Below are 12,830 nucleotides of genomic sequence, written 5' to 3'. Positions count from 1 at the left end.
TTCTCCCGGACCACCAGGTAAATTCGCAAAAATTCTCCGGTCGGAGGTTTTGTCCGAAAGAAGCCTCCGACTGCAATTTCAGGGCCATTGTCATTCTAGTGTCATTGCAAACCTGAAATCACTTTGTACCTATGCTAAACCTGCAGTGTATATGCACCCTAAGTAAAATATGTCAGCATACTTGAACAGAAAAATGGTGTTACATATACATTTTGTCTTTAAATCATACAAATGCACAATCATGAAATACAGGTACTGTCATCATCATAGGCAGTCCCTCGGAGTCGAGGAAGACTTGCTTCCACTCTAAAAATGAGTCTTTAGGTGGCTGAACAGTCCAATACGAGAGCCACAGTCCCTGTCGCAGGTGGGACAGATAGTCGTTGAGGGAAAGGGTGGGTGGGACAGGTTTGCCGCACGCTCCTTCTGCTGCCTGCGCTTGATTTCTGCATGCTCAGCGCCCTCCCGGATGCAATTCCTCCACTTAGGGCAGTCTTTGGCCAGGGACTCCCAGGTGTCAGTGTGGATGTTGCACTTTATCAAGAAGGCTTTGAGGGTGTCCTTGAAACGTTTCCTCTGCCCACCTTTGGCTCGTTTGCCATGAAGGAGTTCCGAGTAGAGCGCTTGCTTTGGGAATCTCGTTTACTGTATGTTGAATTGATACCTTACAAATCTATATAATTTATTTTGCAGATTACATGTGCAAGGATGTGGAGAAGATTGGACTTTTTTCTTTTGAGTCATATGTACTTTGAAATTGATTTGGAGTGTTTAAACTTTTCAAGATAGATTTCGTAAGATATACATCAACGTGGTCAGCTGCAAAATATCTATTAATCATCATATAAACATAGATTTAAAAAAAAATGTGATGTCATCCCACAGCTCCCCAAAAGTTCAATCCTCAACAAAATATTCTGAAGTAGAGCTGATGTGTAATATTGTTGTTTTTCGATTATAACCATGTCTGTACCATGCAGTGTTTCAAATCCTACTACATGGCCTCTGTGTGCTTTTAACATGAGTAAGAATCCACATTTATAATAAATGTGCACTGTGGGACCTTAACAGCTAATGAAAAGGAAGAGCAAATTATACTCTAGAGAATATTTAACATCAGTTCATAATGAAATATTAAATCTGGATAGAGTTGACTCCTCCCTGCCTTTGCAATACTGTACATGATGACAAATCAATGGCTTGATTTTCCATTATTTTTGAATGCATACTGCCCACTTAACGTCCATTTTAATGCTGAAATGCGGTCATCACATCATAGGCAGTCCCTCGGAATCGAGGAAGACTTGCTTCCACTCTTAACATGAGTCCTTAGGTGGCTGAACAGTCCAATACGAGAACCACAGTCTCTGTCACAGGTGGGACAGATAATCATTGAAGGAAGGGGTGGGTGGGACAGGTTTGCCGCACGCTCTTTCCGCTGTCTGCGCTTGATTTCTGCACGCTCTCGACGACGAGACTCGAGGTGCTCAGCGGAAGCACTTCCTCCACTTAGGGCGGTCTTTGGCCAGGGACTCTCAGGTGTCAGTAGGAATGTTACACTTTATCATGGAGGCTTTGAGGGTATAATGCCCATATATCGCCCATTTAGCCACAAAATGGAAAGCAACGCCCATTTCTCGGTCACTTATTGCCGAGCGTTAGTTTCGGGATGTACGTAATGCCGATAAAATTAGCGCCCGCCCACTTTTTTTGGACGGAAAGATCACAATGGGTGAAACCAGCGCCCATAATATTGGCCAACGTTAATTTCGGCACGTAATTAACACTGAGATTTAATAATACCGCCCGGCCACTGTTTTTTGTCGTAAAGATCACATTTGCCGAAACTAACGCCCAGAAAGTCGCTCAGCATTACTTTTGGCACCTCACACACATGTCGCCCACAATATTGCTCGCCGAAAAAACCGCTGTGAAAAAGTTGAACTGTCCTGAACTAATCACAGCGGTATGGATGCCATTTTCTAAATCGCAGGTCGCTTCATTTAAAAGGCTGCTCTGCTTCAACCTCGGGGGAGTTTGGATGTACTCCGGAGGTCTGTTAAGATGATGTGAACACCTGAACAAACATCTTTTCATACTGTGGATGATTGGAATTTACTTAGGTGCCTTAGTGGGGACATTTATTATTTGTGAACAACCAGTGTAATATTGATAGCTATTGGAATGGGGCCTGTCATTTCTCAGCCTCTCTTGATGACCACACACATGCTACAGACTCGAGATGGCAGAAGGTACATTCGACAGCATTATGTGCTCAATGTAAGATGTGCCAGATGATGAGGAGGACTAGACATTACACCCCCCCGCACTTACAGGGAGAAGCAGTCTTACCTCAACTTGTCCGACACCACCTGCCTTAGGAGACGCGCTTCCACAAGGAGGTTATCAGTGAGATATGCCAGCTCATCAGGAATGATCTGCAGTCTGCCAGCACCATCAGGACCGCACTGTCCGTCGAGGTCAAGGTCACCACGGCACTTTCGTTCTATGCGTCCGGTTCCTTTCAGGACTCAGCTGATGACATTTGCGCTATATCTCAGCATGCCACCACATGGCTGCATTAAATAGGTCACTGAAGCCCTTTACGCATGCAGGATGGACTTTATCAGCTTCCCTATGACCAGAGAGGCTCAGACTGAGAGGGCTTTAGGATTCTACCGAATTGCTAACTTCCCCAAGCTGCAGGGAGCAATAGACGTACGGACATCGAGATGAGGGCACCTTTTCAGGATGCTGAGGTTTTTAGGGACCACAAAGGATTCCACTCCCTGAAAGTGCAACTCGTTGTCGACCACCAGCAAATTATTATGGCAGTGAATGCTAAATTTCCGGGCAGCATCCATGATGCTCACATCCTGCATGAGAGCGCTGTATCTGACATGTTTACCGGTCAGCCACAAGGTCAATGCTGGGTGCTTGGTGACAAAGGATATGGCCTCACCACCTGGCTGATGACCTCCCTGCGTGACACCCACACCGAAGCTGAGAAGCGACACAATGAGAGCCACAGATTCACTTGCAATATCGTCGAGAAAACCATTAGAGTGCACCCAATACCACCCTGAGCAGGTAGCTCAATTCGTGATGGTGTGCTCCATGCTGCACAACTTAGCTATCAGGAGGGGACAAGAATTGCCAGAAGGGTCTGACAGTCCGCCTCAGGAGAGAGAGGAAGAGGAGGATGAGGAGGTGGGTGCTGACCTCAGGCCAGACAATCAGGCTGACGCTGAAACCATGCACCCGACCCCCTCTAGCCAACAGGAAAGGGCCCATGGTGGCATCATAGCTGCAAGACTTTTAGGTCAGCAACTCATAAATGAGCACTTTGCTTGAAAGAACGTTGTTGTTATTTATAAAGCTGCAACACTGCTGGGTGTACAGGTCATACATCAATGGTGTGCAGCACCTGAGTGACAGTTAAAGTTTAAGTTGATTTAAGTTAAGTGTAATTAAACCCTTTCATGTTAATGAATCACCAGTGTGTAATGGTGCTGGTATCTGAGACAATGCGCAACAAGGTTATGTTAAATAAAAAACATTTAATCCGACCATTTGTCTGAAATCATAAGTATAACTGTAAAAAACACCCCATCCCACAACAAATTTATCACATTTACATCATTACAATGGTCCCCATTTCCAGCAAAACAGAACACAAATGCAAATCAACAAGGTAGTCCCCTCGCCCCTTGCCCCGACCCTCCCACCAAAATAGCACCAGCAACCTAAAAATATGCCCCAGACAACACCTGCGGCCACGCACCCCACTTTCCTTCCCGCTTCTCCTCCCCACCTCTACCCCTTCCCCTTCCCCTCCTGACTCCAAGCTGTCTGGCCGAGGAGCTCCTCAGGCAATACTTCATTGCAGCGGGGGCGTGGGAGGGATGACGGCAGAACCGCTGCTTGGATGGATATAGGAGAGAATGGTCCCGAAGTGGGAACGTGCTCCGAGCCAGAGGCAATATCTTCCTCCTGGCTCTCATGTGTGGTTGGCAATGGGGGTGCGGCGCTCCGGGACCACTGGGAGCCCTCTGCCTCCAGTATTCCTGGCTAACAGCTCCAGGGCCTCCTCCATCCCTTCCATGTTATATATTATTTATTGGACCAAAACTTGGTGCCAACTACCTTCTTGGTGCTTAGTAGGCTTTTTGCTGCTGATGACTCTCCCTCGTGCCTTCCACAAAAGCCAAACAAGCACACACCACACCCATACACGCTTTCAGTCCCTCTCTGCTCCCTCCCTGTCTCCTCTTCTGCGCATGTAATGATGACCTCTGACCTGCTGAAACGCAGGAAATGAGCGTTACCATGCCATTGCTTTGGTCGCCGATACTTTACGGCAGAAGGTCAAAATTTTAAAACTCTAATACCCATTTCAGATCGCTCGCGGTAACGCCTATTTTAAAAGATGGAAAGTTAGGGTTTCGGAAATGGGCGATAATCCGGCGATCTCAAAACCCATATTTACCACCCACGCTGGAAATAATGTCTATTTTTGGCCGATTTGCACAAAAGTGGAAAGTCTAGCCCTTGGAATCTTAGTAAATACTTGCTCAAATTTCCCCAACCCCTTTTTCTGGCGCCCTCACCCGAGGTGCGGTGCTTTTGACCGCCTCCAAGCGCACCGAAAAAAGACGTCGGTATTCTGGCCGCTCCCCAGCCTCTCTTTGGCCGTGGCACAGCGTGGCCCAATGGATTGGGGGCGGAGCCAGGTCCCGTTGCTGAAAACAGTTCCGGGATCTCTGCAGCGCGCATGTGCCGTAGCTCCTGGCAGGCCGTTTCTGCAAACGCACGCTGCAGGCTGTGTGGGAGGGGCCCGAAGCACGCCGTCCCTAGCCCTGGCCAAATGGGCTCCCTCATCGGCGGCCCGCTGCGTTCCCTAAGGTAGGACTTCTATTTTTTATTTGTTATTTACTGACTGATTTTGGTGCTTTAGGTGCAGAGTTCCTTCTATTTTTTTATTTGTTAATTAATTGCTTATTACTTTTTGTGCTTGGTGCAAATATACTGCTTTGGTTTGCGACCCACCCTTGCCCACCTGGTAATATCGAGGTCAGCATCTCGCTACCTCCACCCATCCCCCACCATTGCCTTTTTAAAAATTAGGGTAGGATTTATTTGATTTTTATTCGCATGTTACTTGTTTGTGCTTTTCCTAGCAATGTTTGGTGCTTGGTTGTATTGTTTCAGGTCCTCTCCGGTTTCCTTCCCTCCCCTATCCTTGCCCTAATGTCCGCCGATGTACTAATGTGCGCTACTTTCTTCACTGACCGCAAGGTTTTTCAGAGCTGGCCACATACGCAGACCTAAGTCGATTTGGAGTATATTTTAGCTGGCCAAAGTGGCATAAATGGCCAAAACTGGTGTAAGTGGCTGGGGACGCCTCCTTTTGAAAAAAAAACGGAACTAAAAAAAATCGTACCTATCTAAGTTACTCTGGAGCAAGTTTATTGGGGAAAATTGCGTTTTTCAACTTTCACTAGAAAAACCAATTTACTCCAAAAAAACTGGAGTAAGTCATGGGCAAAATTGAGCCCTACAGGACAAGATGAAACGGCACATGGATATTTATTTCTGAGCTTCTCTATGGCGATAATAGGCTGAGTGTGCACAATTACTAAGATGCAACTATCGAGTTGTCAGTACATAATTATGCCTATTTTAATTATCCTAATAGTTGAGATTGCTATGATGTATACCTTACACTTAAATGTAAAACTAAAATTATATTCAAAAGTGATTAGTTGTCAGTTTCAGAAGTTCAGCCTGCTACATAATATTCATTGGTTTGCAAAAGAATCTAAACATATTCAAGAGTGAGTGCTAGGCATTACATTTGCTATACCAAATGAAAACCAAGTTCATTATCAATAAGCCTTTTGTTAATTTCCATTGATTTAAAAAAACCGTAAGAGCGAATGTTAATTCAGCTACCCCTATACTGAACCTGAAAGTGTGGTGGAACTGAATTAACCTGTACAACTGAAGCAGCGCATAAGCTTACTTCAGGAGCAAATGCTTCCATTTAATTTTTATGTTATCCTTTAAGTGTCAGTTATATTTTGCACTTAAATACTTCAGCGCAAAGAGCTATGCATCAGTATTTTGCAACTGAGGTCAGCCCTTTTGGATTGGAGGACAGAGCAACAATTGTAAAAAACGCATAAAGAATTTCTAGCTGTAAAATTGCTATCAGGGATAATAAGAAAGATCTAGACAAAATGCACTTTCTGCAAAATGGAAAGATGACTTAAAAGAAATGGAAATCAGAGAGCAGAAAACTTCTTTGGAGGACCAAAGAAAAAGGCGCTCTTAGAATTCCTACATTAACAGTAAATTTTTTTAAATTAAAGCTACAGTTACGCTGTCACTTTTGCGTTAATGTTAAGTGTTTTGTGAGTTGCATTGATATCAAAGGCACTATGACTCAAACATCAGCCCCAGATCTGATCTGAGTGCACTGGCATCAAGTAGTGTGAGGTCCCCTCCAGCTGGCTATCTCACGTTGAGTTTGCATGACCACATTGAATTTCCGACATATTTGCACCCAGAAATAGGCGCAAATCTGGATGCAGAGCAAACACAGAGCCTAAAAGATTGCTGAATTTTGGGCGTAAATTAGTTACTTAAGTATAATAGCATGGAGTTTCTGCTCGGGGCACAATCGGCAAAATGCGCCCAGAATGTACTGGACACTGCCGTTTTGCCGAGGTGAAGTTTCCACGCAAACTCATTAGCATAAGCCCGAACATAAAATCTCGCATGAATCAGCACAATCAAGCAAGGTCGTCATCATCATCATCATAGGCAGTCCCTCGGAATCGAGGAAGACTTGCTTCCACTCTAAAAGTGAGTTCTCAGGTGATTGAACAGTCCAATACGGGAATTACAGTCTCTCTAACAGATGGGACAGACAGTCGTTGAAGAAAAGGGTGGGTGGGGACGCTCCTTCCGCTGCCTGCGCTTGTTTTCTGCATGCTCTCATAGAAACATAGAAGCATAGAAAAATAGGTGCAGGAGTAGGCCATTCGGCACTTCGAGCCTGCAGCACCATTCAATATGATCATGGCTGATCATTCACCTCAGTACCCCTTTCCTGCTTTCTCTCCATACCCCTTGATCCCTTTAGCCGTAAGAGCCATATCTAACTCCCTCTTGAAAATATCCAATGAACTGGCATCAACAACTCTCTGCGGTAGAGAATTCCACAGAATAACAACTTTCTGAGTGAAGAAGTTTCTCCTTATCTCAGTCCAAAATGGCTTACCCCTGATCCTTAGACTGTGTCCCCTGGTTCTGGACTTCCCCAACATCAGAAACATTCTTCCTGCATCTAACCTGTCCAGTCCCATCAGACTTTTATATGTTTCTATGAGATTCCCTCTCATCCTTCTAAACTTCAATGAATACAGGCCCAGATGATCCTGTATCTCCTCATGTGTCAGTCCTGCCATCCCAGGAATCACTCTGGTAAATTTTCGCTGCACTCCCTCAATAGCAAGAACGTCCTTCCTCAGGTTAGGAGACCAAAACTGAACACAATACTCGAGGTGCTCAGCGCCCTCCCGGATGCACTTCCTCCACTTAGGGCGATCTTTGGCCAGGGACTCCCAGGTGTCGGTGGGGATGTTGCACTTTATCAAGGAAGCTTTGGGGGTGTCCTTGAAACGTTTCCTCTGCCCACCTGGCGATCGCCTGCTCTGTAGGAGTTCCGAGTAGAGCGCTTGCTTTGGGAGTCTTGTGTCGGGCATGTGGACAATGTGGCCTGTCCAGCGGAACTGGTCAAGTGTGGTCAATGCTTCGATGCTGGGGATGTTGGCCTGATCGAGAACAATCGAGATGTGACTGGCACAGGGCATTCTCCAGCATCACACAGGAGTGGGACTGCCAGGAACTGACTGATTTAATACTCTTGGTCTTACTTCTTAATTGGCTTCAATTGACTGCTTTGATCTGCAGTCAGTACATAAAACCTAGTTGGAACTCTTTTAAATATGGAACTCTTGTGTCCCGTTGTTAAAGGGGCACAACCACTAGACCCCGCAAATGAACCAAAAGTATTCAAAGAAAACCTAACAAATCAAATTAAAATTTGGTTTCTGGGAGTGATGATGCACTCCATTTCCTCTGGTCACCATCGGTTGCAGAAGTCCTTGAATGTACCAATGGACACCGCGTGCTCCATCTCCAGAAGCTCTCGGCCACGGACGTAGCCACGGAAGAGAGGCAGGCAGTCGGGCTGAACGACACTCTTGACTGCCTGCTGCCTGTTAATGGCCACCTTGGCCAGGGCCAGGAGCAGTCCCATGAGAAGACCCTTCAGGCTTCCCGCTCCCCTCCACACCGGGTGCCCAAAGATCAGGTGCGTGGAACTGAAGTGCAGCCAGAAATCGAGCAGCGGCCCCTTCAAATAATGGAACAGAGGCTGCAATCTCACAACCCTACATAGACGTGGAACACAGACTCCTCAAGGTCTCCCCCCTCCCTATCTCTGCAATCTCCTCCAACCCTGCAACCCTCTGAGATATCTGAGCTCCTCTAATTCTGGCCTCTTGGGCATGCCCGATTTTAATTGCCCCATCATTGGTGGCCATGTCTTCGACTGCCAAGGCCCTAGGATCTGGAATTCCCTCCCTAAACCTCTCCTTTCTCTCTCTTTTTCCTCCTTTAAGACACTCCTTAAAACCTACCTCTTTGACTAATCTTTTGGTCACCTGCCCTAATCTCTCCTTATGTGTTACATTTGGTTGCTAATGCTCCTGTGAAGCCCTTGGGACGTTTCACTACATTAAAGGCGCTAGATAAATACAAGTTGTTTGCATGATGAATGACATTACACTAATTCCCTCGTTTTAAAATATCTTGGTAAATGTAACTGTGGTCGCTTTGGTAATTTTACACGCTGACTTAGAAACTCTTTTTGGAGTTTATCTGCAAAACAAAACACATTAAACCGTGCCACCCGACCTGGGTGACACACCAGACATTTACAAGGCCCTTTTTTTTTGGGGGGGGGGGGGTTTTCTTCTTTTTTTTGGTTTTTTTTTTGGGCACTAAAATACGCTGACTTAGAAATCATCATCTCTGGGTATGCACCCGATAGGTAATGTTTCCAAAACGGAAAACATGCGATGTGCTTCCTAGCCTGTCGGCCGGAAATCTTTGGGAGCTTCTCTGTTTGGATTGTGAAGCCCGCCTCCCGACACGATCAGAGCCACAGCGAACGTGTCCATAGGGGGTGCGTGTGTGTACATGACAGGAAACCTCAAGCAGCGAGTCACAGCTGCTTCCAGGCTGCCAGCGAATAGGCTGGCTTGGTCCAATTGTTTGTGTCAGAGCTACCAGATTACTCTCCTTTCATTTCTTTCCAACATTGCTCTTTTAATGTCTAACTAAACTCCGCAATTGTTTTGTCGCAACAATGTAATATGGAGCCTTTGTTGCATAATGCTTCTGTACTCCAGATGGGCACAGTGTAAAACGGGCATTGCAATTTAACAGAGAGGTGGGCAGTGATTCCGATTTAATTCTACCCCACCCCTTTTTTCCCCGGAATCGAAAAGGAACAGGATAGTAGCGACATTCCGACTGCAATTAAGGTGTTATCTTTGTCAGCCGTACACTGCATGTTTGTTGGTCTGTATTTATGTGTTGGTATGTTTATTATGGGTTACTATGGAAAATGTGCAGTAGAAAATGTATAAGAACAATCTTTCATCTCTGTAATCCACACATGACTGACAACTGATTTACTGTATAGCGTATCCAAAAGAACACATCCTTCAGGTTATTAATGATAAAGATTTCTTGTTTCCACTAATATAGAATGGGCTCTGCTATCATCTGTCTGGATGTGGGTTACATTTAGAGTGGCTGAAAAATAAGCACAGGAGACAATAGACTGTCATCTCTTTGTGTTTGTGAGCACTGGTTACAGGCAGTCACTCCGGGGTATGGTGTAGAGGCAGCAGCAGGAAAAAGCGACCCTGCTTAGCCAGGGGGAGTGAGGGAGGGGAGGGGACGGTGAGGGCTGATATTCTTGTACAGTGCAGCAGGGAAGTTGCGCAGTTGGGCTTGGGAGGACTGGCTTTTTTTTTCTCCTACATGCAAGAGAAAGCTGGAAGCCTGGGCTGGCCAGATGGCGGGGTCAGGGATTTTATCAGCTCAAAACAAAGGGATTGAGATTTTTTTTTAAAAAGACTGGAAAAAGCTCCCATCTTCGCCCTTCTGCGCAGCCTCACTCTAACTCTAAAGTCATTCTATTGCCACTCACCGGAAGTTCAGCACCCTGCCATGGCTGGGAAAGAAGAGGTAGTATTTATTATTATTTTCACCTAGCGTTACCTTCTGGGGGATGTGTATGTATGTGTGTGTGTGTGTGTGCTGTAGTTTAACCGTGTGCTCGCTTGGTAAACACCGGAGCTGTTGTTAAAGAGCTTGCTTTGCTCGTCGATTCAGACAGTTAAAACAAATGTCTCCTGTTCCCATTTCAGAAATGATTGGTCTTTAGGGCGGATGAGACAAAAAAGCACACCACCCCCAAAAAAGACCACTGGGTTGAGGAGGTTTCTTCCCCCGGGGCAACAACGAAGATGAAAAGGAACTTTGTTCTTTGCGGGGTCTGCCCTTTCCGATGGAAATGGAGACATTGAGCTGCTGAAGGCGAACACCGAGCTTGTCAGTTTCCCTGGGCGCATCGATGGCGAACGCCAGTGAGTTCGCCGAGACCAACAGTTCTCTGCAGAATTACGCCCTCACCGCCTCCGCCGTCAAACTGGCTTCGCTGGGATTGATCATCTGCATCAGCCTGACCGGGAACCTGCTGCTCTCTTTCCTGGTCTTCAAGGAGCCGAGCTTGCACCGGGCTCCCTACTACTTCCTGCTGGATCTGTGCCTGGCCGACATAGTGCGCTCGCTGCTCTGCTTCCCCTTTGTCATGATCTCCATCAGCAGCGGCTCGGCCTGGTCCTACAGCCTGCTGAGCTGCAAGATCATCGCCTTCGCCGCCGTGCTCTTCTGCTTCCACGCCGCCTTCATGATGTTCTGCATCAGCATCACCAGGTACATGGCCATCGCCCACCACCGCTTCTACAGCAAGCGCATGACGGGCTGGACCTGCGTGGCGGTCATCTGCATGGTGTGGACCCTGTCGGTGGCCATGGCCTTCCCGCCGGTCTTCGACGTGGGCACCTACAAGTTCATCCGCGAAGAGGAGCAGTGCATCTTCGAGCACCGCTACGTCAAGGCCAACGACACGCTGGGCTTCATGCTGATGTTGGCGGTCATCGTGGCCGCCACCCACATGGTCTACGTCAAGCTCATCTTCTTCGTCTACGACCACCGCAAGATGAAGCCGGCGCAGCTCATCCCGGCCATCAGTCAAAATTGGACGTTTCACGGGCCGGGCGCGACTGGCCAGGCGGCCGCTAACTGGATCGCAGGCTTCGGCAGAGGACCAACTCCGCCCACCCTGGTGGGCATCAGGCAGACGACACACAACCAGAACAAGAGACTGTTGGTCTTGGACGAGTTCAAAATGGAAAAGAGAATAGGCAGGATGTTCTACATCATCACGGTCCTCTTTCTGCTGCTCTGGTCTCCTTACATTGTGGCCTGCTACCTGCGGGTCTTTGTCAAGGCCAGTACAATCCCACAGGTCTACCTGACCGCGGCAGTGTGGATGACTTTCGCGCAGGCAGGGGTCAACCCCATCTTGTGCTTTATCTTCAACAAAGAGTTGAGGATTTGCTTCAGAACCCACTTTCCTTGTTTTCAAAGCACACCCACGCCCAGGGAAGCTTACTGCGTTATTTAAAAGACGTTTGAAGAGCAGGAACACATCGCCTGCTTTTCTTTCTTCAGCTTTAAAAAAAAACTACACACAACACACGAAAATCCGTGCGGGAAACTCTTAATGGTGTACATGCAGGCGTTTGGCGGATTAACCTTGGTCGCAGGACAGTCCAGTCCAATGGTTTCTGTTTACATTGAAGACGTGGGAGACACTGAGTCAAGTGTTTTGAGGACAAGTTAATTTCTCTGGAATACGAATTCATCGAGGCCACTTTACACTAGGATCTCTAACGTCATCTCCACGTTGGCCCCAATTTGATAGAAGTTCTACTGCGTGCTTGAAAACGTATCGATCAGGGAATTCAAACATGAATAAGCACTTTTCCCAATCTCACAGTGTCCTTTTACAATACATGAATTTAATATTTGTTCGCTCGCTGCACTGCTCTTTACACTGGGCAGTGAATTATTTATTAATATCCAGAAGACGGAAACGAACTGGAATGTAAAAATTGTACAAATCATAATTTCAGTGACACGTTTCCCACGTTTCCCACTCCCCCCCCACCCCCACCTCTCCAATTTAAGAACTTTGTATGATCGTACTTTCCCTTTTGATATTTTCTTAGCTTGTTTCTCTGCGTTGTAATATATTGGAAAATGTTTTGACCTTTAAACGTTACTTTTTGCAATTTCATATCTTAATGTGCATTTTACAAACTGTCTTTGAAAAACAAAATGTCAATTTTACATTTCTTTCTCTAGCTCAATGTAAATAACAGTCTAATGGTTTAGTGTTAGCTGTAGTTATTGTCATACAGAATTAACAGATTAGTAAGTTATACTGATTTGATTGATTCAAGATGGTAGCTTTTTTCTCTTGTGCATTTCCACTGTTTTTACTTGAAAATAAATTTATTAAGCAGAACAACAGTTTTTCTCTCCACAGTGAGAAATTAAATGAATGGATCTCAAATTAAATGTACATGGGATGTTACAGCTGATCACGGTATATT

At 46.2% G+C, this 12,830-nt stretch overlaps 1 protein-coding gene across 3 annotated transcripts; it reads left to right on the top strand.

Moving 5' to 3' along the window:
• The first annotated feature begins 9,413 nt into the window (after positions 1 to 9,413).
• On the top strand, positions 9,414 to 12,520 carry gpr27 (G protein-coupled receptor 27). Of its 3 annotated transcripts, none has more exons than XM_070894649.1 (2): positions 9,414 to 9,526; positions 10,515 to 12,520. In XM_070894649.1, the coding sequence occupies exon 2, from the start codon at positions 10,721 to 10,723 to the stop codon at positions 11,834 to 11,836; it is 1,116 nt and encodes a 371-aa protein (XP_070750750.1). In that variant the 5' UTR covers positions 9,414 to 9,526; positions 10,515 to 10,720; the 3' UTR covers positions 11,837 to 12,520. The 3 variants fall into 3 exon arrangements, with proteins under 3 accessions (XP_070750750.1, XP_070750749.1, XP_070750748.1); XM_070894648.1 differs by lacking the exon at positions 9,414 to 9,526 and adding an exon at positions 9,585 to 9,620; XM_070894647.1 differs by lacking the exon at positions 9,414 to 9,526 and adding an exon at positions 10,107 to 10,332.
• The last annotated feature ends 310 nt before the right edge of the window (positions 12,521 to 12,830 follow it).

Source organism: Pristiophorus japonicus, chromosome 12 (genome assembly GCF_044704955.1).
Source record: "Pristiophorus japonicus isolate sPriJap1 chromosome 12, sPriJap1.hap1, whole genome shotgun sequence".
In the NCBI taxonomy this organism is placed as follows: domain Eukaryota; kingdom Metazoa; phylum Chordata; class Chondrichthyes; family Pristiophoridae; genus Pristiophorus; species Pristiophorus japonicus.
The sequence above is the reverse complement of the archived record's forward strand: the minus strand, read 5'-3'. Positions and strand labels throughout refer to the sequence as shown.

Coding starts and splice junctions, on each gene's coding strand:
- gpr27 (XM_070894649.1), top strand. CDS start 10,721: ATGGCGAACGCCAGTGAGTTCGCCGAGACCAACAGTTCTCTGCAGAAT.